General features: G+C 43.2%; 1 protein-coding gene across 2 annotated transcripts in view; it reads left to right on the top strand.

Annotated features, from left to right (window-relative positions):
- Positions 1-27,292, top strand: part of LOC137518784 (beta-Ala-His dipeptidase-like) — a 72,365-nt gene that overhangs the window by 10,830 nt on the left and 34,243 nt on the right. For both annotated transcript variants that reach the window (XM_068237073.1, XM_068237072.1), the window contains 2 exons: positions 15,709-15,852; positions 17,174-17,336. In XM_068237073.1, coding sequence (XP_068093174.1) covers positions 15,709-15,852; positions 17,174-17,336 — 307 coding nt within the window. The remainder of the gene's footprint in view (positions 1-15,708; positions 15,853-17,173; positions 17,337-27,292) is intronic.

Genomic DNA, 27,292 nt, shown 5'->3' with positions numbered 1-27,292 from the left:
AGGAACATATTGAGATAATGGAAGACCACAGGCTCATTTCAAGTAAAGGCTTGAAGTAGCAGACTGATAAAAATCTCGGGTATGGAGAGGCGTGGCTTGCTGATGGCCGGGTAAAGACGCACATCACTTGAGCTCCTGCTACACGACTCCTAAAGACTTATAAATCAACCAAAAACCGCTCAAACTCTACGCCATATGGGTGGTGGTAGAAAGAAGAGGGACTCTAACAAAAAACCCCGTTCAAGTTCCTCCTAAATCCTTCGTTTTTTGCGCCCACTCGAACGGAGGCTTCAGCAACAAGAGGGAGAAAGTATGGCGACCTCTCCTCGCGGCGGGCAAGGCCGCGACCCTCCTCCATCAGCCTCTCCTCACAGTCCTGTTCCTCAGAAGAAACAGATACCCACTAACTCGCCATCAACTTCACAACAGCAAAAGGTTGATTCCAGGGCGAACTCACCTCTCAGTGGTCAGGGCCGCAACTCCCCGACACTAGAGTCACCTAATGGCGGAGGATCCCTGAAGCATCCATCTCTGGCGAACTCCCCAAAATCAGAGGAACGTGCCCGACCGCAATCCTTCCTCTCCTGCAACCTCGGAGGGTGCCGAGTCATATATGGAAGTTGATCTCCATGAGTATATCCGTTCCTTGCCCATGAAACAGGATCTAGAGAACTGCGTCACACGCATCATGAAGTCTCACCGGAGAGCCATGGTGGAATTCAGACAAGACTTCAGCCACGTGGTCCAACGAGTGGAAGCCATTGAAAAAAGGCAAGATGATGTGGATAAAACCCTAGATGCCCAACAAACTACCATCAACTCTCATACAGATCACATATCCGCCATTTATCTCAAAATGGACGACATAGAAAACCGCCATAGGCGAAATAACTTAAGAATCCGAGGAGTGCCGGAAGCCACACGTGCTCCAGACATTATGGCCACCACAGAAGCTATCTTCAACCTATTCCTAGATGCTCCGGCGGATAATAAGATCGAGCTAGACAGAACACACAGAGCTGCTGGCCCACCTAATGCTGATCCTCTCAAGCCCAGGGACATCATATGTAGAGTCCATTTCTACCGAGAGAAGGAAAGGATTGTGGCGGCGGCACGTCAGAAAGGCGAGGTGGTCTTTGACGGAGCTAAAATCCGCATCTATCCGGATCTTTCTGGCCTTACTCTCCAGTTAAGGAAAGCTGCTCGTCCCCTACTCACTGTGCTCCGCGAGAACAAGATCACCTACCATTGGGGCTACCCATTTGCGATTTACATGTCAAAGGATGGCAGATCGACAAACTTTTCATCACCTCATGACCTCCAACGAGTGAGAGAATTCTTTGACCTCCCGAGAATCACCCTCCCGGACTGGCCGCTTCAAGTCACTACCGCGGCCCTCCCGCAGCGTGAACGTTGGCGAAGAGTCCAAAATCGCCGGAGATTAAATAGAGTTACAGACGATGCATCAACTTGAGGGATACTTATCACCACTACCTTTCTTGTTTACGGAACCCACCCAACCTTACTGGTTTCCATACACCGAACTTGATCATTTACACGTGAGTAATAACCAAGACGCTCTTTTGGAACTTCTATTTCCCCTTCTCCCCTTGAAGCCTAAAGGCCTTAACACCAACCCTGCCTAGCCTAATCTTAATCAAGAGAGGGAGCCGATATTGCTGCAGTCTTGTATTGCTACTGAGGCCCGTTGTATGTTCCAATATAACTGTTCACTTGGTTACTAATCCCTCCACAAGGCCTCAATACTTAGACCGGACACTCTAATTCAACACTCCGGATTTTTGCCTCTCAATTTTTCCTGGTTTATTCCGACTTCACCAGCAATGCGCAATCCCTACCTCCTATACTATCAGTACACTGATTCTCACTCGGAACGGGACTGCTATCTATATCTACATCCCCGTTTATATACTGTCCTATATGATCCGGCATCATTCCCCAGGGAATCTCGAGTCAGACAGCAATACGGAAAGATACTCTGTTATGGTTCAGGGTAGTGCCATATAAGGCACTTTGCTCCATGTTTTACTATCCATACAGCTGCAAGATACCCTACTATATGATATACCTGTCACTAACGCTTTATTGTATACGATGTTTTAATGGTCTAATGTTTTGTACAATGTCTTCCCTAAATAATCCCCCGGTTCAGTTAGGCTGCTTAGTTACTCCAAAACCTAGTGTTCTAATATGGGGAATTAATTTGGGATAATTTCAAGGGGTTAACTGAGATACTTTTTGAGGAGATGGGTTTCGGGCGGGGATGGCGGTGGGGGGGACGTCGGATGAAAACTACCCAACCCAGAGGGTCTATCACGCACTAGTACGGTGGCCTATTTAGCATTGATCCCTGTGAACTCTTGCCTGTGTTGGCATTTCAATTTTGAGATCCTGCGGTATCGCCCCCTTTGTGATCCTTCATGGTCAACACTGAGCCATATATTAATCTTGTTCTTAAAATATGACACAGCTTCCTCCCTCCCTCACCCTTTGACTCCCCCCCCCCCCTATCAATCCAAAGCAGTTTCTAATTTGGACTACGTATTTCATCCTACATTCTACCTCCATTTAAGGGGAACGAATATAATTTACCAGACACCCATCCCTGTTACTAATAATAGACCATTTATACGTACCAGCTTCCTGTAAGCTTACAATCCCTTTCAATACTTGCTATAACATAAAGGCCCTGGTCTCTTGGCAGGCTACTCATTCAGATATCCGGACTAAGTCCAGGCTCTCCAATGCTTGCTTAGTGCGGAGAAGATAAATCTGCCCATTAACCTTTATTTAAACTTGACACAGTTGTTTGAATTTAGATTTTTATTCTTTGGGTGGGCTATCCGCTATAGGTTCCATAATGTTTTATTGGTTTTTGGTTGAAGTTTCATTGTACATTATAATAGGAGTCTGGAGGCGGCTGGGCTCTCGTGACCAGTATTGGCTTCCACACCTCGCCAAATCTATCACACTGCTGGTGCTCTTTAGCGCTACTAGTGTGACCGGTGATTGAGTTGCCTACAAATGTCGGCAAGTTTTAATGCCGGCTGTTTTTGTTATGTGTTTCGTTTCTTTACTGCTCTCCCTCTTCCTCCTTTGCTTTTCTTCTCCAGTCTACCCTATCCCCTCACTCTCATGGATGTCGCTGCCCTGGTGCCTCCGGAAATCTCTTCATTGCTATGGTCGACGTACAGGCGATGTGGTAAGATTATACTCTCTTTGCCTTCTTTACCATGAACAGTTGTCAAATACCCTAATTTAATGTTAAGGGTCTCAATTCCCCCAATAAGCGTTCCCAAATTTTACATCACCTCCATAAACAAAAGGTTTCCATAGCTTTATTACAAGAAACACACTTTAGAACAAGTGAGGTCCCAACCTTCAGAGCCAGATACTTCAATAAATGGTACCACAGCACAACCCCCCTGACTAAATCAAAGGGAGTTTCTATCGGTTTTCACAAACACCTTAACCTCTCTGTTCTGGGAGAACTAATAGACCCTCATGGGAGATTTTTATTCCTTATCATTCAAATAGATAATCGTAAATATACCATTGCAAACCTGTACCTACCTAATCAAAATCAAGGAGGGGCTCTGCTGAATTATCTCTCTAAATTGGCTGCATTTGCCGAGGGTGAGGTGGTGCTGGGGGGGGGGGACCTCAATTTATGTCTTGACTCCAGGCTAGACTCCTCATCCCAGAGATCCACTTTACCTAAATCAACCCTACTTAAGGTGAAATCGAAACTAGCATCACTTCATCTAGTAGACGCATGGCGAACACTGAACCATGACACACGCGACTACACTTTCTTCTCCTCAGTACACAAATCCTTTAGCCGCATTGATTATATCTTTGTTTCTCAATCCCTGCTAGATCAAAATATACAGGCCTCAATTGGCAATAGGCTCTGGTCTGATCACGCACCCGTATTTTGCTCATTCTACACCAATGACCAATCCCGCCGCCAGTCCCAATGGAAACTTAATGAGAACCTTTTGAAAGACACGCAATGTGTGACCGCGATCAAAGACACAATTGACCAATTTATGTTAAATCACTCTAATGATGAAACTCCAGCAACCATTAAATGGGAAGCACTTAAATGTGTCTTACGTGAAGTCTTTATCTCTCATGGGGCGAGACTGAAAAAAGAAAGGGGCACACAAATTTTAGACCTATTAGCAAAAATTCACACTCTTGAAACAAACCTCAAAACGACCTATTCTCCTGCCCTGGACCTTGACCTTTCAAACACTAGACAGACTTTAATGACCCTACTCGATCAAAAGACTCTATTAGCCAGGGAAAGATTCCACAGTAAACTTTTCTTCCATGGAAGCAAATGTGGCACTCTCTTGGCACACTACCTACACCCTCGGGTTGCCACCTCCAACATCTTCTCCATTAACAATCCCAAAGGCCAAACAAAATTCAGGAACTCGAATTTCCCCACGAATTTCAAACCTATTACAATACCCTTTACAACATAAAAGGTAGATACCATGACATGAACCAAGCCAAACTGAAGGACAAAATCCGTTCATATATTAACAAAACTAAACTACCAACCCTTTCGGAAGACTTAATTAAAGAACTAGACTCAGATATCACAGACTTTGAACTCATTACGTGTATAAGAGCGCTTAAAAAAGGCAAAAGCCCTGGACCGGATGGCCTCCCAGGGGCTTTCTACAAACAATTCTGTCCCTCTCTGGCCCCTCTTTTACTACAGACCTTTAATTCTATTAACGAAGATAGGACTTTCACAACACAGACTTCTTTGACACACATCACTGTGATCCCTAAGCCAGACAAAGACCCAAATAGCTGCGCAAACTACCGCCCAATATCCCTGATCAATATTGACCTTAAATTATATGCAAAAATCTTGTCTGAAAGCTCAAACCTATCCTACCTACCATTATACACACTGACCAGACTGGGTTTGTGATGGGTAGTGTAAGGCTTGGTGGTGTATTCTCCACAGTCAGCATGCAACGCATGAGCTGGCGTGGAGGAGGTACACACACCAGCACAAGGAAACAGGCTATCCCTAGTATAGTGGAGGGGAGGACTGACTCCAATAGGAGATTGTGGCGCACAGAGCCGGTGCAGATCTGACAGCCACAAACAATGCTTTCGTTATAACGTCTCAGCGCAAAGTAGCGCTGAGCGCATAAACCAGAACTGAGGAGATCAGGACAGGTAGACAGAATGAACGCTTGCTAGCTAGCGGCTACTTAGCGACAGCAAGCGTCCAAAACCAGACAGACTGGAATGAGGCAGCCAATACGTTGCGGCGATGGCGTGCCTCACAAAGACAGGACAGGATAGTCAGGAAATAGCAGGATCAAGATAGATGAACGTAACACAGATAAATATACAATAAGTATGTTTTCCTAGCGTATTACAATTACAGCTATCAATGAAACTATTTGTAACGTCTGACTAACATATGTATATATCGGCAATGAACCGATATATGACATAAGCAGGAACGCTGACTAGGACTGGAGTAATACAGGGAACAGGACTCAGAAGGATTCGCTATCTCTTCGCAGAGATGAACGCAATCCACAAACGGTAACAGAACAGGATTCAGAAGGATTCGTTATCTCTTCGCAGAGATGAACGCAATCCACAAACGGTAACATAACAGAATTCAGAAGGATTTGTTATCTCTTCGCAGAGATGAACGCAATCCACAAACAGTAACAGAACAGGATTCAGAAGGATTCGTTATCTCTTCGCAGAGATGAACGCAATCCACAAACAGAACCAGGAGCAGGGTAACTACCTCAGCACGGGTGGTCACGGTACGCGCAACCTACCAAAACGTGCTGGAAAGCTGACTAACTGCACACAGGATATAAACAGTTCGTGTACGTATACATCAGCGACACTGATGTATCAACGTAACACGAATACAAGGAAAAAAATAAACGTGCTGGTATGCATATATATTGGCAATGAACCAATATATGATGCAAAGACCAGCAAAGTATCTTTAGAACAATAAACACGATCGGGGGCTGAAGCGACAGCAAGACTAGCTTAAACTGAAGCTATGAAAACCCAAGGAAACCCTGCAGGAAGCAGATCTTTATACTGAGGTCATCCAATGGGAGCAGACATGCAGATTCCCACACAGGTGAATGATAATCAGTCACAAGCTGACAGCAGGGAAAGACAGACAAAGCTATGCAGCTTGCATGGAAAGACATCAGAACTGCCTGAGCTGCAGCTCTACTACTTCCAGCAACACCTGCTGCAGCAGCGATCATTACAGTACCCCCGCCCTTAAAAGCGGATTCCAGACGCTTTTCAAAACTGAAATTCCCAACAAAACAGTCTGACTGATAATTCATGATGACCGGGACAGCCCGGCAAGACCGAATTCTAGAATCAGTCCCCACAAGACTAGACCCATCAGAACCAGAACCTACAGAACCATGCCCATCAGTACTACAAGCCCCAGTGTGACACCCATCAGAACCATGATTTCCAGAAGAAAGCCCTCCGAAACTCCCTGAGCGATACCCACCACCTTCCAGGAACCGTTCAAAAACGCCAAAGCCTTTGCAATGCCCACCGGGACTGTCTTTACCAACACAAAACCCACTGTTGAACCAGTCCAAGGCACCAGGACAAGTTTTCTCAGAGACCTCCCAGAACACCTTGAAGCTCCAAAGAGATCCCCATAGGTCAGAACGCCCCTTAGGCTCACATGGAGAACTATCAAGAACCCCTATGGAACCTAGGGCAATTCCCGAGTCAGGGCCACAAGGACAAACATCAAGATCAGGGCTTTCAGGGACCAGAACCATCTCTGGGCATGCAGGCAGACTGGCAACATCAGAACATGTTCCCACTAAGGAAGCATCAGAGCACGCTAACACCTTAGACACACTTGGGCATTCTGGCACACAAAGAACATCTGGGCACACTGGCACAAGAGAAACCTCTGGGCATGTCAAGGAACTGTGAGCCTCAGGGTCAGCCAAGACAGGACCAAAACCAGGACTGGCCAAAAAAAAATCATCATGACTAGACTTCGCAACTACTGGACTTTTACTAAAGAATGCAGGAACAGACTTGGATGTCGCTGATTCTAGCAAGGTTGTTAACAAATCAGGTTCAGGGGCATAAACAAGACAGGACAAGTCTTCTGATGTATGACCTAAGCTAGATAGGAATTCCACAACTTCCTCTGGACTGGACAGAGACTCATCTAGTACCTGGGATTGGGGCTCCAAAGTAGCTGCAAAACAAGTCAATATTACAGCATCCCCCACTGAACTGGGCAAATCTGAGGAATTCCCTGGACAGGAAGGGAACTCCGGAATCTCTGCCACACCGGCCAGAGAATCAGAATTTTCCAAAATACAAGGCAGGGTTTCAGGAATGCTTACTAAATCAGACTGAAATTCTGAGACTTCTGTTATTTTGACCAGAGAATCAGAATTATCCATGTTACAGGGCAAGACTTCTGAAACATGCAGAGGACAGGGCTGGAGTTCCTCGGCTGTTACAACACTGGAGAGGGACTCAACAACATTGGTTAAATCAGACTGTGTACAGGGCAAGGTATCTGACACACTTGCTGACGAGGACAATATTTCAATGGCTTCTGCTTTGCTGGGCAGAAATTCATCAAGTTTTATTAGAGCAGACTGTAATTCCAAAACAGCTGCTAGACAAGTGAATATTACTGCAACACCAACTGAGGTAAGCAGTGCCTCAGACTCCTCTGCTAGAGGGTTTAAAGTATCCAAAGTACTGGGTGAAGCATAAGACTCTGCGACCACAGCTTCACTGGACAGGATCACTGAACAGTCCATATTGCAGGGCAAAACCATGGAAGCACCTGCTGGACCAGACAGGAGTTGAACTTTATTAACACAGGTAATTTCTGCAGAAATGTTTGCAGAAGCAGGCAAGATTTTTCTGGTGTTTGTTTCACTGAACAAAGAGTCATGAGTACTGGCTAGGCTGGACTCGGAAGTCAGCAGGACCTCTGGATTCTCTGCTGAGAAATTTGCGCAGGGCAAGGTTAAGAATGTATCAGTGGCTTCTGTTTTACTGGTAAGTAACACTGAGTTATCCATGGTACAGGGTGGAATTGCAGGAACTTCAATTTCACACAAAAAGAGCTCCGAATCACCTGCTGAATCAGCCAAAGGTGCTGAAGCAGGCGGGTCAGAACGCCAAATTTGCGAATTCGGAGTCACATAAAAATCATCCAAAATCAGTTCCCACACATCAATCAATGGAGCCACAAAGTCATACCCACACACACCAGTTTTTATTAGGTTATAGGCAGACTTAATGCATGCATTCAATACTAATTCACTTTTTGCACTGTAAAATTGACAAAATGAACTTGAATCATTCTTCCATTCATTGACCAGAGCTTCCATCTCTCCTTTCTCAAATGGAGGATTCCAAGCATACTTAACAGGCAGATCATGGTTTGCAGATATGATTGTAGCAAGGACATATATTGGGTTAATTAGCAGGTGATTGGCAGATTCCTTATTCCTAAGAATCTCCAATACCTGTAGCAAGTGCTGAACTGTAGTGTATGCAAACTTTCCTTGCTTCACAAATAAGTTGATTTGTTCAATACTCTGTAATATCTCCTCATAATCATACTCAGATAATTCTTTTAAACAAAAATCTTTATTTTCCCTAGCCAGGGAGGAAAGTTCATTAGTAGTTTCATAAGTCCATTTAACTCCCCTGAAAGACAATTGCATTTCATTATCTGTTAATGGCAGAATCTCATTATAGGTCTCAGTCGCTAAGGATAACGACTCTGCAGATCGGACACGTTTCTTAGAACGTTTGCGTTTTGCCTTAGACCCTGCTGTTTTTGGTGATTTATTCAAGGCTGCAGGAAAATTATCAGTAACACTTTCTGCTTGCTGAACATTTTTGCAAGCAATTGAAGGAGTAGCTGATTGGCCTGCTGCCAGGAGTTCATTAAGAGGAAAAGGCAATGGATCTATGCGCAACCAGTTATGGATCACAAACGCTAGAAATTCCAGCGGTCTCTCTTTCAAATCGGAATGATTGAGAACATCAAATGCCCACTGGAATAATTCCCCTTTAAACAAAATATAACTTAGTTGGAGTGCCCAGGTTGAAACAGGAGTCGCTTGGAGATCAGGATTGGCCAGGAACCTGGCACATTCAGAGAAAAACTCATTTTCTGTTTCAGAGCTAAGTTCTTCAAATTTCTTAAAGGAACAGGAACCATAATTAACAGTGTCATACTTTCTGGGAATCCCCCCCACCATGGGGATTGGTAATGGGGTTTTCATAATGTAAGGCTTGGTGGTGTATTCTCCACAGTCAGCATGCAACGCATGAGCTGGCGTGGAGGAGGTACACACACCAGCACAAGGAAACAGGCTATCCCTAGTATAGTGGAGGGGAGGACTGACTCCAATAGGAGATTGTGAAGGATTCGTTATCTCTTCGCAGAGATGAACGCAATCCACAAACAGAACCAGGAGCAGGGTAACTACCTCAGCACGGGTGGTCACGGTACGCGCAACCTACCAAAACGTGCTGGAAAGCTGACTAACTGCACACAGGATATAAACAGTTCGTGTACGTATACATCAGCGACACTGATGTATCAACGTAACACGAATACAAGGAAAAAAATAAACGTGCTGGTATGCATATATATTGGCAATGAACCAATATATGATGCAAAGACCAGCAAAGTATCTTTAGAACAAGAAACACGATCGGGGGGTGAAGCGACAGCAAGACTAGCTTAAACTGAAGCTATGAAAACCCAAGGAAACCCTGCAGGAAGCAGATCTTTATACTGAGGTCATCCAATGGGAGCAGACATGCAGATTCCCACACAGGTGAATGATAATCAGTCACAAGCTGACAGCAGGGAAAGACAGACAAAGCTATGCAGCTTGCATGGAAAGGCATCAGAACTGCCTGAGCTGCAGCACTACTACTTCCAGCAACACCTGCTGCAGCAGCGATCATTACAGGTAGAGAGGCTAGGGATAACACATTAAAAACTATCTCTTTGATACACCATGCCAGGAAATCTAAATCTCCCCTATGCATCATGTCGGTTGACGCGGAGAAGGCGTTCGACAGGGTCCACTGGCTCTTCCTAGAGTCCTGCTTGGAACAGATAGGACTGGGACCAATATTCAGGTCCAAGGTAATGGCTCTCTATAAAAACCCCTCAGCCAGAATTAAGATTAATGGGACCCTGTCAGATGCCTTCCCCATAGCTAACGGGACGCGCCAGGGTTGCCCCCTATCCCCGTTGCTATATGTCCTCTGCATGGAACACCTGGCGGTCACCCTGAGGCAAAACCCAGATATCCAGGGAATCATGAGAGATGATAAACATTTCAAAATCTCATTATTTTCAGATGACCTCCTGATTTACATATCAAATCCCACTATAGCTTTACCGAATTTACTTACAGAATTTGAGCTATTTGGGAATGTCAGTAACTTCAAAATCAATATCACCAAAACTGAATTGCTAAACATCACATTATCCAACTCTCTGGTCACCAACCTTCAAAACTCTTTCTCCTTTAAATGGCAACCTCATAAATTCAGATATCTGGGAATTCATATCTCGTCAGACCCACATGAGTTATTTAATCTAAATTACATACCCCTTTTAGCTAAAATTACGACCGACATTGAAATGTGGAACCCTTTGCATTTATCCTGGGCGGGACGCATAAACGCAATTAAAATGGACATTCTTCCAAAAATTCTATACATAATGCAGGCAATTCCAATCAACCTACCCACGAAATTCCTAAATAAAATACAATCTCTCTTATTAAAGTTTATCTGGCACAACAGACCGCACAGAACCAAATTTAGACTTCTTACTCGACCTAAATCAGGAGGGGGTATGGGCCTTCCAGACATTAAGACCTATTATCAGGCCATTCTGCTTACACATATACTAAATTGGTTCCAAGATAGATCAGATAAACAATGGATAAGCCTGGAGACCTCCCTTTCTGTTCTGGACCCCAGAGCACTGCTGTGGCTTTTACCTGAACATAGACCGAACCCTGAGGATATGGCATTTTGGGCTCAGATCGTGCTTAAGAAATGGCGCTCTCTTAGTAGCAAAGTCAGCACCTCTACCCAATTCGGCCCACTTACCTCATTATTAGATAACCCGGGCTTCGCTGCAGAGGTCCAGGCTCATTCAATCCTAGGATGGTCACGAGAATTTTGGCCACAAGTTCGCCATATCGTTAGTGGTGGACGACTCAATCCACGGGACACAATTGGCAATCCAGACAGGCAGACAGATCTGACTTGGCTGTCCTGGAATCAACTAACTTGGTTCCACAAAACTATTTGCTCTAGATCCCAAATTCATAGACAACTCTCAGAATTCGAATGTATGTGTAGCTCCGCATCTTCCCTACCACATAAAGTCTCCCTACTATATTCCCTTCTCATTGGCGCCTCGAGTGAAGGTGACTTACTCAAACTCACAGATACGTGGGACAAAGACTTAAGGAGCCCCCTCGCAGCTGAGCAATGGGAGAAGATCTTCACACTTATCCATAAAACCTCCATCTCCTTGACACACCAAGAAAGAAACTTTAAAGTCTTCTCCAGATGGTATCGCACTCCGATACAAGTAGCTAAGTACAATGTGAATACTCCATCTATCTGCTGAAGGTGCACCCAAGCGCCTGGGACGTTCCTACACATTTGGTGGGATTGCCCCTTTATCCAACCCTTCTGGGCCAATGTTTTTTTGATCCATAAATATCTCTATTGTAGAGACCTCCAAATGTCAATCCCCATGGCCTTATTAACTCTCTTACCAGGTAGAACTTCGACAATTAAGAAATCAATTACCCCCCAGTTAATGATCGTAGCTAGATTACTAATCTCCTGACATTGGAAATCTACCACTATACCCTCCATGACAGACTTTTTCAAAGAAATCAACCACATCATGAGGATGGAGGATCTTTGTTCTGATAACCAAGGCTCAGCTGAGGCCTTTACCAAGAAATGGGCGGTGTGGGTAGATTTCCGTGAGTCTTCCAAAGCCCTTGACATGTTATGAAACCATAACTCTTAATACTCTCATATATCCGAGTCCCTTGGGCACGCCTCCGACCTATGCCTACTTGTTGATTGTAAAACATCAATTAATCCGACCAGCTTCAGGGTAGCGGCACTCCTCCTTATTCCTTTACCTTCTTTACTCATCTTTCTCTCTTCCTTTCCCCTGTCATTCATCCTGTCCTAACAATAATGTTTGGTCGCTTCTGAATAGCAATATATACCACAATTGTCTATCTCTTTGAGCGTCATGATATAGTAACTGCTCGAAAATTGAAATGGTCATTTATGCTATTTAACTATTGACGGTCCAATCTGGAATGTTTAGTACATTTGTTATAAACTATGCTCCAAAGTCCTTAAAGTGGACCCAAATTAAAAATACAAGATTTCAGAAATAAAATCTATTTTCTAAATTATAATAATAAATAGCAGCCTTTTTTCAGCTGCATGATGACAAATATTAAATATTTTACATTTATTGAAGGAACCCCGCCCTTCCTTTCAAATTGCCGGGACAAAAACCGGCAAACTGGTGAAGTAAGTGGTGTCTGGCAATGGAGGAATTGCTAATGGCTGCCCCTAGTATAACCCTAGTTATGAAAAGAGAAGGGTGAAAAGCATGCACTAAAATGTTCATAGGTTTGAAGGAGTGTTTATTTATCTTTGCATGTGTCAGAATGCTGCAACTAAATATTTTAATTAAAAAAAAAATGTTTGGTTTGGGTCCGCTTTAAAAGTATCCTTTCAAGTAATATTGTACATGAACAACTTTATCTATATGCACAATGAGTATGACAGGAATCTGTTTGTTCTGTGTTTGACTTCTTTCTATTGTATTGAAAAGTTTTAATAAAAAGTTATTTTACAAAAAAAAAAAAAAATCTCGGGTAGACAGAAGCGAGGAATGGTGAGAACAGTCAGAGTCAACCCACAGACCAGCACCAAAGACCTACAACATCATCCTGCTGCAGATGGAGTCACTGTGCATCGTTCAACCATTCGGCACACTTTACACAAGGAGATGCTGTATGTGAGAATGATGCAGAGGAAGCCTTTTCTCCTCCCACAGCACAAACAGAGCCGCTTGAGGCATGCTAAAGCACATTTGGACAAGCCAGCTTCATTTTGGAAACTAAAATGGAGTTATTTAGGGCATAACAAGGGGCGTTATGCGTGGAGGAAAAAGAACACAGCATTCCAAGAAAAACACCTGCTACCTACAGTAAAGTATGGTGGTGGTTCCATCATGCTTAGGGGCTGTGTGGCCAGTGCAGGGACTGGGAATCTTGTCAAGGTTGAAGGGCGCATGGATTCCATTCAGTATCAGCAGATTCTGGAAACCATGTCCAGGAATCAGTGACAAAGCTGAAGCTGCGCCGGGGCTGGATCTTTCAACAAGACAACGACCCTAAACACTGCTCAAAACCCACTAAGGCATTCATGCAGAGGAACAAGTACAATGTTCTGGAATTGCCATCTCAGTCCCCAGACCTGCATATAATTTAAAACCTGTGGTGTGAGTTAAAGAGAGCGGTCCATGCTCAGAAGCCATCAAACCTGAATGAACTAGAGATGTTTTGTAAATAGGAATGGTCCAAAATACCTTCATACAAAATCCAGACTCTCATTGGAACCTACAGGAAGCATTTAGAGGCTGTAATTTCTGCAAAAGGAGGATCTACTAAATATTGATTTCATTTATTTTTTGTGGTGCCCAAAATCATGCACCTGCCTAATTTTGTTGAAACAATTATTGCACACTTTCTGTAAATCCAATAATCTTTATTTCACTTCTCAAATATCATTGTGTGTGTCTCTTATATTATATATTTAAGTGACATTTTTCATTGTAACAACCAGCAATTTATAAAGGAAAATCATGATGATTAACAAGGTTGCCCAAACTTTCGCATCCCACTGTATCTGTAAGTAATGAGCCACTGGAGGAAGTCCTGGGTTTACTCTTTCTCCAAATCTCCCACCAAACTTAGTATTACTTCACCCATGCTAAATACAAGAGTTGCATGTAAAATGTCTGTTTTCTGTATTCTTTAAAACTTTTAACTGAAATGTGAAGCTTGTATATCACCAATTTTTGTATTTCTATGTGTTGTAGTACATTGGCTATGATGCAAAAACAAAGCGCAGTTATACGCAGCAGTGAAGATTTCTTGAGCAAATAATGATCTACTGCCAGGGCCGGCCCTAGACTTTTTGCCGCCTGAGGCAAATTTTGAAAAAATGATTGCTGCTCCCCCCCCCCCCCCCCCGAGCTGGAGGGGTAGCGGGCAGGACTGGGGTATTGGGCCTAGCGGCGGAGAGGGGTCCCTCGCCTGGGTCCCCCGATCTGCGCTCCCCTCCAGCCTTAAATAGATCAGAAGCAGCCGCTACTCGTAAGAGACACGGGCGGGGAGGACTCACCTCTTCCTCGCTCGATCCATTGTGCGCTCCACTGACGTCACTTCCTGCAACGCCGTCCACTTGCAATACAGTGGGCGGCATTGCAGGAAGTGAAGTCAGTGGAGCGCACGCTGGATCGAGGAAGAGGTGAGTCCTCCACCCCCCTTGCCTCTTACGAGTAGCGGCTGCTTCTGATCTGGTAGGAACTGGAGACTGGGTAATTTATATGAGATCGTTTTTTGGATTTTAAATGTGTACTGGGTTACACTATATGCTTTTAACTACTAAGGGTCCCTGTCAAAAGGACCCTGGAAGTAAGTCATTATATATATGATGTAGATTCAGCTTCTAATAAATGTTTATGTGATTCTTGGATGGAGAAGTGACCTTTCTCAATTTATTTCTGGTGATGGTCACTGTGGAAATATGCTTTTGAGCACTGTGGGGTTACTGCAGATGCCGATTTGAGTACCGAGCGCTGTGGATTTGTATGCATTTTTCTTGGAACCGATTGTGGATGTGGTTTATCCTGAGCAGCTGGTGGAACATACACATGAGATAAAGTTTGGATCAGCACCTGTATATACTACAAAATACGTAACTATGGAAAGATGCATACCATTTTGAAGCTCTCTTTCTCCTCTTTCGAACGATACATAAACCACTGCCCTACGCCTTTTAGTTTTCATTATTTTCACAATCAAAATTGCGTTTGCCGCGATTGCGAACGCAAAAATAGCAAAAACTAAAAGGCGTACAGCGGCGGTTTATATATTGTTGGAAAGAAGAGAAAGAGAGCTTCAAAATGGTATGCATCTTTCCATAGTTTCTGCACTGCTCGGAGTCCCTTTAATGACTGCTCTTTGTTTCTTCTTCATTATCATAGTTTTTCATCAGGTAGAAACACAGATTCTATAGAAAAAAAAGAAGCAGAACTCAAGACTGCCTTCTAGAAAGCATCCAGCTTATTACATCCAGACTAATTGTAGGCCACAATGAAACCAGCAACAACCTTCATAGCCAGACATGGCGGAGCACTTTTCTGCAAATAAAACATATTTACAACAACATATGAACCAAAGCTTTTGAACAGCGTTGTAACTATGACCACTTGTTCCTCTGAATGGTTGCACTTTACAATATATATATTTTTTTTAATAATTCTAGAGACTGAAGGACTGGGTGGCAATAGAAAGTGACTCCAGCGATCCTGCAAAACGAGACCATGTTAATCACATGATGAAAGTTACGAAGGATTACATCGAGAAGATAGGTGGAAAAGTTGAGATGGCAGAAATTGGAGAACAAGAGGTAGAAGATTCTGTGTATATTCTAATGTTGAAAGCGAAGGAGTCCGCAGCACCACGTTAGTAGTTAAAGCTCTATTATTGTAATAAAAGTAGGGAGATCGCCACGGACAGTCACAGACGCTGTTTCAGACAAACTGTCCTATTTCAAGCTCCATTGGCTCTCTCAAACTGAGAGAGATCTTACTACTTTTATCACAATAAGAGCTTTAACTACGGACATGGTGCTGCAGACTCCTTCACCTCCTGCTTATGAACCAGGAGAGTTACAGGGTCCTTTCTGCTGAGCTCACGTCTTCTCCCCACTGGGTGCTGGTCCACCTCTCTACTACTGTATATTCTAATGATATCTTACAAATTGTGGGACTAGTAGAGCCATCAGACATGATCATTTTAGTGTCCAATACCAATAGAAAAGAGTCCATAGGTGTGGAATGTATGATGTCCCTCTCTCTCGGGCACAACAACAATAGTGGGCACCTGATTAAAGCGGTTTAACACCCAGCATTACAACTTTGCTTTAAAAGATTGCTTACAGCTTACAAACTATTATGCCAGATTTTTTTTAAGCAGAAATTCACTGAATGGGTTAAACATGACATTTTAGTGTTGGATTTAACTAGGAATCCGAATCCGTTCTTATCTTTAGTTACAAATGTATCTTTATTTGGAATACAAATAGACCTTTGAAAAGCCTGCTGGGAAGCCCTCTTTGTTCTCTCAGAGCAGTGTTTGTTTGTTACATTGTAGATAGATACATTTGTAACTAAACAAGCAAGCACCAGGAGGTTTTCTAGCTAAATGCAGCACTAAAATGTCATGTTTAATCCATTCAGTGAATTTCTGCTAAAAAAAAAATCTGGCATAATAGTTTATAAGCTGTAAGCAATCTTTTAAAGCAAAGTTGAAATGCTGGGTGTTAGACCACTTTAAACCAAGCTTCAGAAACACTGCAATACGTTATTTTAAAGTAAAAAAAAATACCAGTAACCCCTTTTAAAAAATAAACCCCTTTTAAAAACAGAATAAAAAAACATAATTTTTGCTTCTTTAAACAGAAGGAATTTGCGATCATTCAGGTTGAAATGAGCATATGATGTCTCCCACTATGTGTCAATGCTGAATATGCAGATTGTCCCTTTGTTGTTCCTGAAAGCTAAACACCCCCCAGAACCCCTGGAATACAATGATGTGTCAGCTTGTTACATGCACGGAGCCATATTAATCCAACATGCATACATTTGTTTAAGCAAAAACTTGAACTGTGCTTTAATGTTGTGTTCATATGTGTGATAACAGTTCATTATGATTGACATTTCTTGTAGTATTCACCAGGTGTAATACTCCCGCTGCCACCAGTGATACTTGCAGAGTTTGGAAACGACACAAACAAGCCTACCGTGTGCTTCTATGGACATATGGATGTACAGCCAGCAAAGAAAGAGGATGGATGGAGAACAGACCCATATGTCCTTAAAGAGGAGAATGGTATGTAAATCACTTTCTAATAATCGTGTTTATCAGTCTAGATATACACCCACTGAGCATTTTAATCACAATACTTGTACACCTATGCAAAATCATATTACAGTATATATAAGGGAAAATAGCGATTGAGAAATTAAATTGCAGTAACAAATAGAATGTAGGCAATATTTTATAGATCCAAATTTCAACGCACAAATCGTCAGGAATAAACAAGTATCACCAGCTGTGCTTCAGCCCAAAACGTATGGCCACCACCTGGGATATCACGCTCACCAAATAATGTGGGACCCGAACAATAAGATCTCACAGCGCCTGTGTCTCTCCTCAGAGGTTCTCAGCATCTGGGTGAACATTTCTGGACCACATCTCCTCCAAAAGTATTGCTACCAGTTGAGTGTAGAAAAAAAAAAAACCAAATAGGACTCTAGGCCTCAATTCACTAAGCTTTATCAAACACTTTATCAAACGTTTGGTAATTTACCTCATGGGTAAAATCTAATTTTGAATTCACCAAAGTGTTATATATTTATCGAATGTTTTATCGATAAAATGTTCAATAAATCTATAACACCTTAGTGAATTCAAAATTAGATTTTACCCATGAGGTAAATTATCAAACGTTTGATAAAGTGTTTGATAAAGCTAAGTGAATTGAGGCCTAGTGTAGATTTCTCAAAATCTCTATTTAATGGCTTTAGTCACTAAAACATTTAAAGAACTGTTATAAAGGCAGTAATAAAATGAAGTAAAAACTCACATCCAGGGTCCATGTGATAGGAACCCTTTAAATAGCAACCAACATTAAAAGACAACTGTAGCGAGAGGGATATGGAGGCTGCCATATTTATTTCCTTTAAACAATACCCGTTGCCTGGCTAGCCTGCTGATTTACAAGCAAAATAATTGCTCAAATTAAGTTGATCCTGATTATCTTCATTTCAATATTACGTTTCTTACCTTAAGTATATTATACTAGCAGACCCAAGCCCGTTTCCAAACAGGCTCTAGGGTCTGTTTCTCGCCGCCGCCCACCGCAAGTTACTGCGCGCGCACCCGCCCCACACCTGGCTGCCCGCTTACATGCCCGCCCGGCTCCCTGGCCCCGTCCTCCTCTCTCTGTGAGGCTGAGTCCGTGCTGCGCACATGCGCAGTAGCAAAAAGCATGGACCAGCTACACAGAGACAGCACACGCAGGGACACAGGGATTTTATTATAGAGGATTTTTGCTCTTTGGGAGCTTAAAAAGTAACATAGATAAGATGAAAACAGAGGAAAACATGTAAAAAAGGTTTGTGAATCATGCCCATTGTTGTGAGATCTGAAAAGATTAGCTGCATGCTTGTTTTTAGTGTTGTTCAGACACTACTGCAGCCAAATAGATAAACAGGGCTGCCAAGCAAATGGCATGGTTTAAAATGTAGTAAATATTGCAGCCTCCGTATCCCTCTTGTTACACTTGTCCTTTAAGTGTATGTCGGCAGCGGCACCTCCTCACCCTACCGGTTTCACTAAAAACCTTCATCAACGGTGTTAATACTTTTAGTGCATTGTGGACATTTTCTTCAATGCGTTTACACTGTTTTAAAATTCAAGAGAAAAATACCTCTTAAAGTGTAACTGCTGGGCATAAAATCAAACATCAATTCTTTATTTCTATCTGGTAAACAAGTAATTAGGATGCTAACCAGGTAATATAAAAGTTAAAAATCACTCTTATTTTTCTTGTTGAAAAATGATCATTACATAGTTTACCTGACTCTTATTTGTTACACACAAAATTTGGTACACAAAAAGGAAGTTGCAGAATATGCTGAGTTGTAGAGATGTCGCGAACCTCCGATTTTCGGTTCGCGAACCTCCGCGAAAGGTTCGGTTCGCGAACCGCAATAGACTTTAATGGGGAGGCGAACTTTGAAAATTTTAAAAAATTCTACTGGCTGGAAAAATAATAGAAAACATGTTTCAAGAGCTCTAATACCTGGAAGCACACCTGATTGAGTGAAATACACATCACTACTGGAGGCCTGCCCACCCTCCCTCCCTCCTCCAAGCTAGGTCCTTATACCATTTGACTCAGTTGTCTGCCTACACTAATTAGCTATGGGACAGCTGCCACACATTCTGCTAGGGAGATTTTAATTAGCCTCTTGATGGCTCCCACCTCCCACCTCCCCTTCTACCTATTCCCTCCTACCGGAGGGAGGAGGGTCTCTTCTGCCAGGGAATTATACTATTTTAAAAACCAGTATACATCATACCATGGCTGGGAATCGAACACAGATCTCACTGTGTGGTGGGCAAGTCACCCTAACCACTGTACCACTACAGTAGTAAGTGAAGCTGGCCTAAAATTTTCCATTTATGCTCAATGCAATAGAAACATTAGGTTGCTTAAAGGAGAACTGTAGTGAGAGGTATATGGAGGCTGCCATATTGATTTCCTTTTAAGCTATACCAGTTGCCTGTCAGCCCTGCTGATCTATTTGGCTGCAGTAGTGTGAATCACACCAGAAACAAGCATGCAGCTAATCTTGTCAGATCTTACAAAAATGTCAAACACCAGATCTGCTGCATGCTTGTTCAGGGTCTAGGGCTAAAAGTATTGGAGGCAGAGGATCTGCAGGATAGCCAGGTAACTGGTATTGCTTAAAAGGAAATCAATATGGTAGCCTCCATATACCTTTCACTACAGTTCTCCTTTAAAGGGAACCTTAACTGAGAGTGATATGGATGTTTCCTGTAAACAATACCAGTTGCCTGGCAGTCCAGCTGATCTTTGTGACTGCAATAGTGGCTGAATCACACCCTGAAACAAGCATGCAGCTAATCCAGTCTGACTTCAGTCAGAGCACCTGATCTGCATGCTTGTTCAGGGCCTGTGGCTAAAAGTATTAGAGACACAGGATCAGCAGGCGATTCAGGCAACTGGTATTATTTTAAAAGGAAAAATCCATATCCTTCTCCGTTTAGGTTCCCTTTAAGGATTTGTAGCATAAAAGCCAACTTATTGGCTGGGATTTGAACCTGGATCTCACTGTGTGGTGGGCAAGCACTATAACCACTGTACCAACTGAAGCTGGCCTAAAATTTACCATTTATGCTCAATACAAGAGAAAAAGTAGACAAGACAAATAACATTTATATCACACTTTTCTCCTGGCGGACCAGGAGAAAAACCTGAAAGATCACAAAGCACCTGGGCCGGACGGCTTCACAAATTTTTATTACAAAGTCTTTGCACCCATACTAGCCCCATATTTAAGTCAAATGTTTAATGAAATAATAACTACAGGTAGGCCTCCTAAAGAATTCTTAGAAGCAAAGATTTCAATTATACTAAAACAGGGAAAAGATGAGGACAACCCAGCAAACTATCGCCCAATTTCGCTTCTCAATGGCGATACTAAACTTTACGCAAAAATTATTGCATCCAGATTACTCCCAATTCTGCCTTCCATAATCCAACTCGACCAAGTTGGTTTCACCAAAGGCAGACAATCATGTGATGGAACCAGGAGATTCATCGATCTTCTGCGACACACTGAACTGGAAAAAGTGCCTTCTCTGTTTCTCTCTCTGGATGCAGAGAAGGCATTTGATAGAGTCCATTGGGGGTTCCTGGCGGCCACACTCAACAAATTTGGCATAAGAGGTCAAATACAACAGGGTATCATGGCACTATACTCATGTCCCTCAGCGAAAGTAGCCTCTGCAGGCTGCACATCTAAGGAATTTACAATAACAAACGGGAACAGGCAGGGCTGCCCCCTCTCACCACTTATTTTCACACTAATCATGAAAACGCTAGCCACTGCAGTTCGCTCAAACCCGGACATAAAAGGTATCCCCCTAAATGATTACTCGCACAAAATTGGATTGTTCGCAGACGACACTATCCTTGTGGTTACTGACCCGTTACACTACACTCCCTCCCTCCACTAATGAAAACCTTAAACAGCTTTTCAAGGGCCTCATACTACAAAATAAACCAAGCCAAATCTTTTATACTAAGCACGAACATTCCAAACCACACCTCACGTAATATTAAGGATCAATACCCCTTCCCCTGGGCCCGGGAATCCATTTCCTACTTAGGAATTAAGCTAACCAAAAAGGCGTCAGATCTATACAAGGCTAACTACATTCCTCTCATACAAAGAACCAAAGAAGAGTTAAAAGCCCTATCAGCACACCAACTCTCCTGGGCTGGGAGAATAATGGCCTTTAAAATGCAGACACTACCCAAAATTACCTACATATTAAGAGCAGTAAATATCCCGGTTAAGGCCTCCTTCTTTAAAGAAATACAGGCACTCATAGCTCAATACATCTGGCAAGGCAAAAGACAAAGAACAGCGTTTAGCACTCTAAAGGTGCCCATACACTCGTCAGATTGGCAGCAGATAGATAAGAAATGCATCTGATGATCTATCTGATGCGTTTTTAGAACATTTTTTACCAGGATAGAATTCCAATAGATTTCAGTTTGAAATCTATTGAAATTCGATCTGATGGCATTTTTTTGCCATCAGATTTCCATTAAGGCCAATGCAAACTGATAAGCAATCTCATCAGATCGACCTAAATTTTCCACCCTGCAAGTTCGATGGAAATCCATCGAAATCGATCGAAATCGGCCGTCGATCGGTCGATTGGCCAACCGATTTGCAATCGATCGATCGATCGGGATCGATCGGTCGGCCAGAAAATCGGCTGAGTGTATGGGCTGCTTAACACTTCCAAAGAAACTTGGAGGCTTAGGAGTTCCCTGCATAAGGTCACTATATCATGCCTGCAACCATGGGCGTCCGCAGAAAATTTTCCAGGGGGGGGCAAAAAGTGGGGAGTTAAAAATTTGGGCTGGTGAAATGGAGCTACGTCATGCGGCGCGCGTAGCGCGCCGCGCCGAAAAATGGGTGTGGTCATGAACCAGAATGTGGGTGTGGTCGTGGGTGGAGACAAGTTTACATGAACTAAGCAATGGTGGGACATTAGATTAGGACAATGGTGGCGAACCTTTTGGAGGTCGAGTGTCCAAACTGCAAAGTCACTTTACTATCACAAAGTGCCAACAGCAATTTAAACTAAATACAAACGTTTTAACTCATACATGAACATTATGGAAAATTAAGTTGAAAATAAACTGTGAAGATAAACAATTTCATCCATCGTACTCCTGAAAAAAATTATTCATTTTTTTTAGAACCTCCCAGTTTCATTTTCTGTTTTAAAAAGCAGAAAAAGTAGGTTTAATGCTATTGTCTCATATGATGATGATTCAGCTTTTTCCATAGTCTCGCAGTTAGCAATCATGTGACCCCCAACAAGACAAATTCAGCAATCATGAGGCCCCCCCCCATCAAGACAAATTCAGCAATCATGAGGCCCCCAACATGACCAACTCAGCAATCATGAGGCCCCCAACAAGACAAATTCAGCAATCATGAGGCCCCCAACAAGACAAATTCAGCAATCATGAGGCCCCCAACAAGACAAATTCAGCAATCTTGAGGCCCCCAACAAATCATGAGGCCCCCAACAAGACAAAGTCAGTAACCATGAGGCCCGCAACAAGACAAATTCAGCAGTCATGAGGCACATAAATAGACAGCTTTTCACATAAATAGGCAGAATGCCCCCTTAATATGTAGACACCTCTCACCTGGCAGCAGTTCCCCAAAATACACTCAATCTGACAGCAGTGGTTCCCCAAAAATAGGTAGCCCCAGGTCTATAGGTGTCCCCAGAATAGGTGGCCAGCGGTATAGATGTCCCCAGAACTGGTAGCCAGGGGTAGAGATGTCCCCAGAACAGGTAGCCAGGGGTATATGTGCCCAGTATATGTAGGCACGGGTATATGTCCCAGTATATGTAGGCAGGGGGTATATGTCCCAGTATATGTAGGCAGGGGTATATGTCCCAGACAGTATATGTAGGCAGGGGTATATGTAGGCAGGGGTATATGTCCCAGACAGTATATGTAGGCAGGGGTATATGTCCCAGACAGTATATGTAGGCAGGGGTATATGTCCCAGACAGTATATGTAGGCAGGGGTATATGTCCCAGACAGTATATGTAGGCAGGGGTATATGTCCCAGACAGTATATGTAGGCAGGGGTATATGTCCCAGTATATGTAGGCAGGGGTATATGTCCCAGACAGTATATGTAGGCAGGGGTATATGTCCCAGACAGTATATGTAGGCAGGGGTATATGTAGGCAGGGGTATATGTCCCAGTATATGTAGGCAGGGGTATATGTCCCAGACAGTATATGTAGGCAGGGGTATATGTCCCAGACAGTATATGTAGGCAGGGGTATATGTCCCAGACAGTATATGTAGGCAGGGGTATATGTCCCAGTATATGTAGGCAGGGGTATATGTCCCGGTATATGTAGCCAGGGGGATATGTCCCCAGAAAAAGTGGCCATGTGTGCAGGAGGAGGGGAGCAGCGGAGAGAAGAGGGAGAGCTATGGGCACTCACCTTAGGGGGCTCTCCCTCCCTCTCTCGCTCTCCCCTCCGGAGTCCGGAATGAAGTGTGCAGCGGCTGGCAGCGGTGGGCGGAACTTACCTCCTCTCGTCGCACGCGCCGGATGGATTAGCCGCTACTCTGGCCTGATCCAGACCAGAGTGCGGCACCAGAACTTCCGGCGCAGGAGCGAGAGGAGGTAAGTTCCGCCCACCGCTGCCAGCCGCTGCACACTTCATTCCGGAGGGGACAGCGAGGGAGAGAGAGACCCCTAAGGTGAGGGAAGGGGGGGGAGACGTCCGCCCTTCCCCACTGTGCCCATAGCGCTCTCTCTCTTCTCTGCGTGTTCCCCTCCTGCTGGCTGCACGGGCACGCGGCCAGGGGGGGGCAGCGGGCGGCCAGGCTCGGGCAGATGCCCGGTTTTGCCATATGTGCGGACGCCCATGCCTGCAACCTTGAGATCTCTAAATCCTGGTGGCCCAAAACTGCGGAAACACCCCTGTGGGCAAAAATTGAACAGAATATCGTTAGAGGAGACCTGAGAGATTTCTTAGTAGCTCAATTAATCAAAAAATCACACAAAACCCATAGATACCCAACTATTCAGGCAACAGTCAATGCCTGGTGCTACCTTATGAAACACAACTCACAGGAAGAAATGATGTCCCCGAACACCCCAATAACCATAGCTTCCTTCTTGATAGATAACATAAACTTAAAATTTTGGAAACCTCCAAAGATCATTGACATCCAAAACCTACTTAGCGACGGATGCTTTAAACCCTTTACACAGCTCCAAGCAGAGCTGCAACTACCCTCATCTGAGTTTCTTACCTATACACAACTCAGAGAGCTATGGGCCTCAATACAAGAAGATATACCTAACTTCCCAAAAGCCCTATTCCAATTCATAAAAGCCCAAATACCCCTAAAAAAAGGAATTTCCTTATGCTACATGGAAATACTTGGGTCTTCTCAAAACTGTCTTTCTAAGCATGTTAAGTATTGGTCATATGAACTGAAAACATCGATCACCAAGGAAGATATTCAACTAGCCTCCACCCACGTTTCTAAATATTCTAGATGCATAACCCACTGGGAGACGTTCCAAAAAATCCTGCTCCATTGGTATACCACCCCAGTACGCTTGTCTAAGTAGAAAAAAGACCACCCACAGGATTGTTGGAGAGACTGTGGCTATATAGGCACATTACCTCACATCTTTTGGTTTTCTAGTCCCATCCACAATCTGTGGAGAGAAGTCACAAAACACATCTCATCATCCATTTGGTCCCCCTTCTCATTAACGCCCCAACTAGCCTTACTTCATGTGGCATTAGACAAAATCCCCACACCACATAGGCTGGAGATCTCCCAACTCCTGTGTGTAACAAGACACTTAATCGCATCTAGCTGGCTAGAGCCCCACCCTCCACAATTCACACAAATCCTTGCGCAGGCTAACTTAAACATAAATATGGAGAAAAAGTTACGGCAGATTACAAACTAATCACCAACTAACACTGCTTAGTGGTCATAAACCCAAGGAACCCTAGTCCCTTAACAGCCTGGCCAATATAGGTATCCAACAGGTCCGCCACCATAACGCAAGTAAGAGGAAATGAGCCATTTAAGAGAGATGTTTATTCTGTTTACCTTGAGTATCCTGAATATTTTACAGTGGCTAAAAACAGCAGTTCAATTTTAGTCTTTAGCCGTATTGTGTTCTTAACAATGCATGTTTGATTGTATATGTTCACACTGTCATGCCAAATGTCCTTTCTTAAAGAGACTCCGTAACAAAAATTGCATCCTGTTTTTTATCATCCTACAAGTTCCAAAAGCTATTCTAATGTGTTCTGGCTTACTGCAGCACGTTCTACTATCACCATCTCTGTAATAAATCAACTTATCTCTCTCTTGTCAGACTTGTCAGCCTGTGTCTGGAAGGCTGCCAAGTTCTTCAGTGTTGTGGTTCTGCTATGAACTCCCCCTTCCAGACCCCTCTCTGCACACTGCCTGTGTGTTATTTAGATTATGGCAGGTTCTCTCTGCTCTATTATCTTTTACAATGTGGATAAATCCTCCTCTGAGCTGGCTGGGCTTTCACATACTGAGGAATTACATACAGGAAGAGCTGTCTGCACTCTGCAGGAAGAAAAAGCCTGACACTTCAGTGGAAGATAGCTGCAGGGGGAAAGAAACACACAAATGATCTCTTGAGATTAAAAAGGATGGCTGTATACAGCCTGCTTGTGTATGGATGTATTTTCTATGTGTGGACATACTGTACATCAACCTACTTCCTGTTTTGGTGGCCATTTTGTTTGTTTATAAACAAACTTTTTAAAACTGTTTTTAACCACTTTTAATGCGGCGAGGAGCGGCGAAATTGTGACAGAGGGTAATAGGAGATGTCCCCTAACGCACTGGTATGTTTACTTTTGTGCGATTTTAACAATACAGATTCTCTTTAAGAACTGTTCATAAATTGTACATCTATGCAAATTTGGCAATAAAAAGTTAACCACTTCACCACTGAGGGGTTTTACCCCCTGAGCACCAGAGCAATTTTCACCTTTCAGCGCTCCTTCCATTCATTCGTCTATAACTTTATCATTACTTATCGCAATGAAATGAACTATATCTTGTTTTTTCTGCCACCAATTAGGCTTTCTTTAGGTGCGACATTATGCCAAGAATTATTTTTTTCTAAATGTGTTTTAATGGGAAAATAGGAAAAATGTGGGGAAAAAAATAATTATTTTTCAGTTTTCGGCCATTATAGTTTTTAAATAATGCATGCTACTGTAATTAAAACCCATGAAATGTATTTGCCCTTTTGTCCCGGTTATAAAACCATTTAAATTATGTCCCTATCACAATGTTTGGCGCCAATATTTTATTTGGAAATAAAGGTGCATTTTTTTCATTTTTGCGTCCATCCCTAATTACAAGCCCATAGTTTATAAAGTAACAGTGTTATACCCTCTTGACATAAATATTTAAAAAGTTCAGTCCCTAAGGTAACTATTTATGTATTTTTTTTAATTGTAAATTTTTAATTTTTTTTTAATTACAAAAAAAAAAAAATGGGGAGTGTGGGAGGTAATGAGTTAATTTTATGTGTAAAAGTCATTTATTTGTATGTGAAAAATGTGTAGGGTGTAGTTTACTATTTGGCCACAAGATGGCCACAGTAACTTTTTGTTTTAATGCGACCTCCAAGCTTCCTTCCGGAAGCTTGGAGGAAGTATAATGAGGCTGGACACGTGAGTTTTTTCTCACAATGATCGCGCTGCCCATAGGAGAGCAGTGGATCATTGCGGGGCTTAGATCAACGAACGGGAATGGATTTTCCCGTTCATTGATCTCTGGGCGAGCGGGCGGCGGCGTGTTTACTAGCGGCGGGCAGCGTGTTTACGAGCGGGAGCGCGGACAGCGTCGGGAACGCGGAAAGTACGTATTTCTCCATCCCTGGTT

The sequence above is a fragment of the Hyperolius riggenbachi genome, chromosome 5 (assembly GCF_040937935.1).
Source record: "Hyperolius riggenbachi isolate aHypRig1 chromosome 5, aHypRig1.pri, whole genome shotgun sequence".
Classification (NCBI taxonomy): Eukaryota; Metazoa; Chordata; class Amphibia; order Anura; family Hyperoliidae; genus Hyperolius; species Hyperolius riggenbachi.
This window is presented reverse-complemented; position numbering and strand designations above follow the sequence as displayed.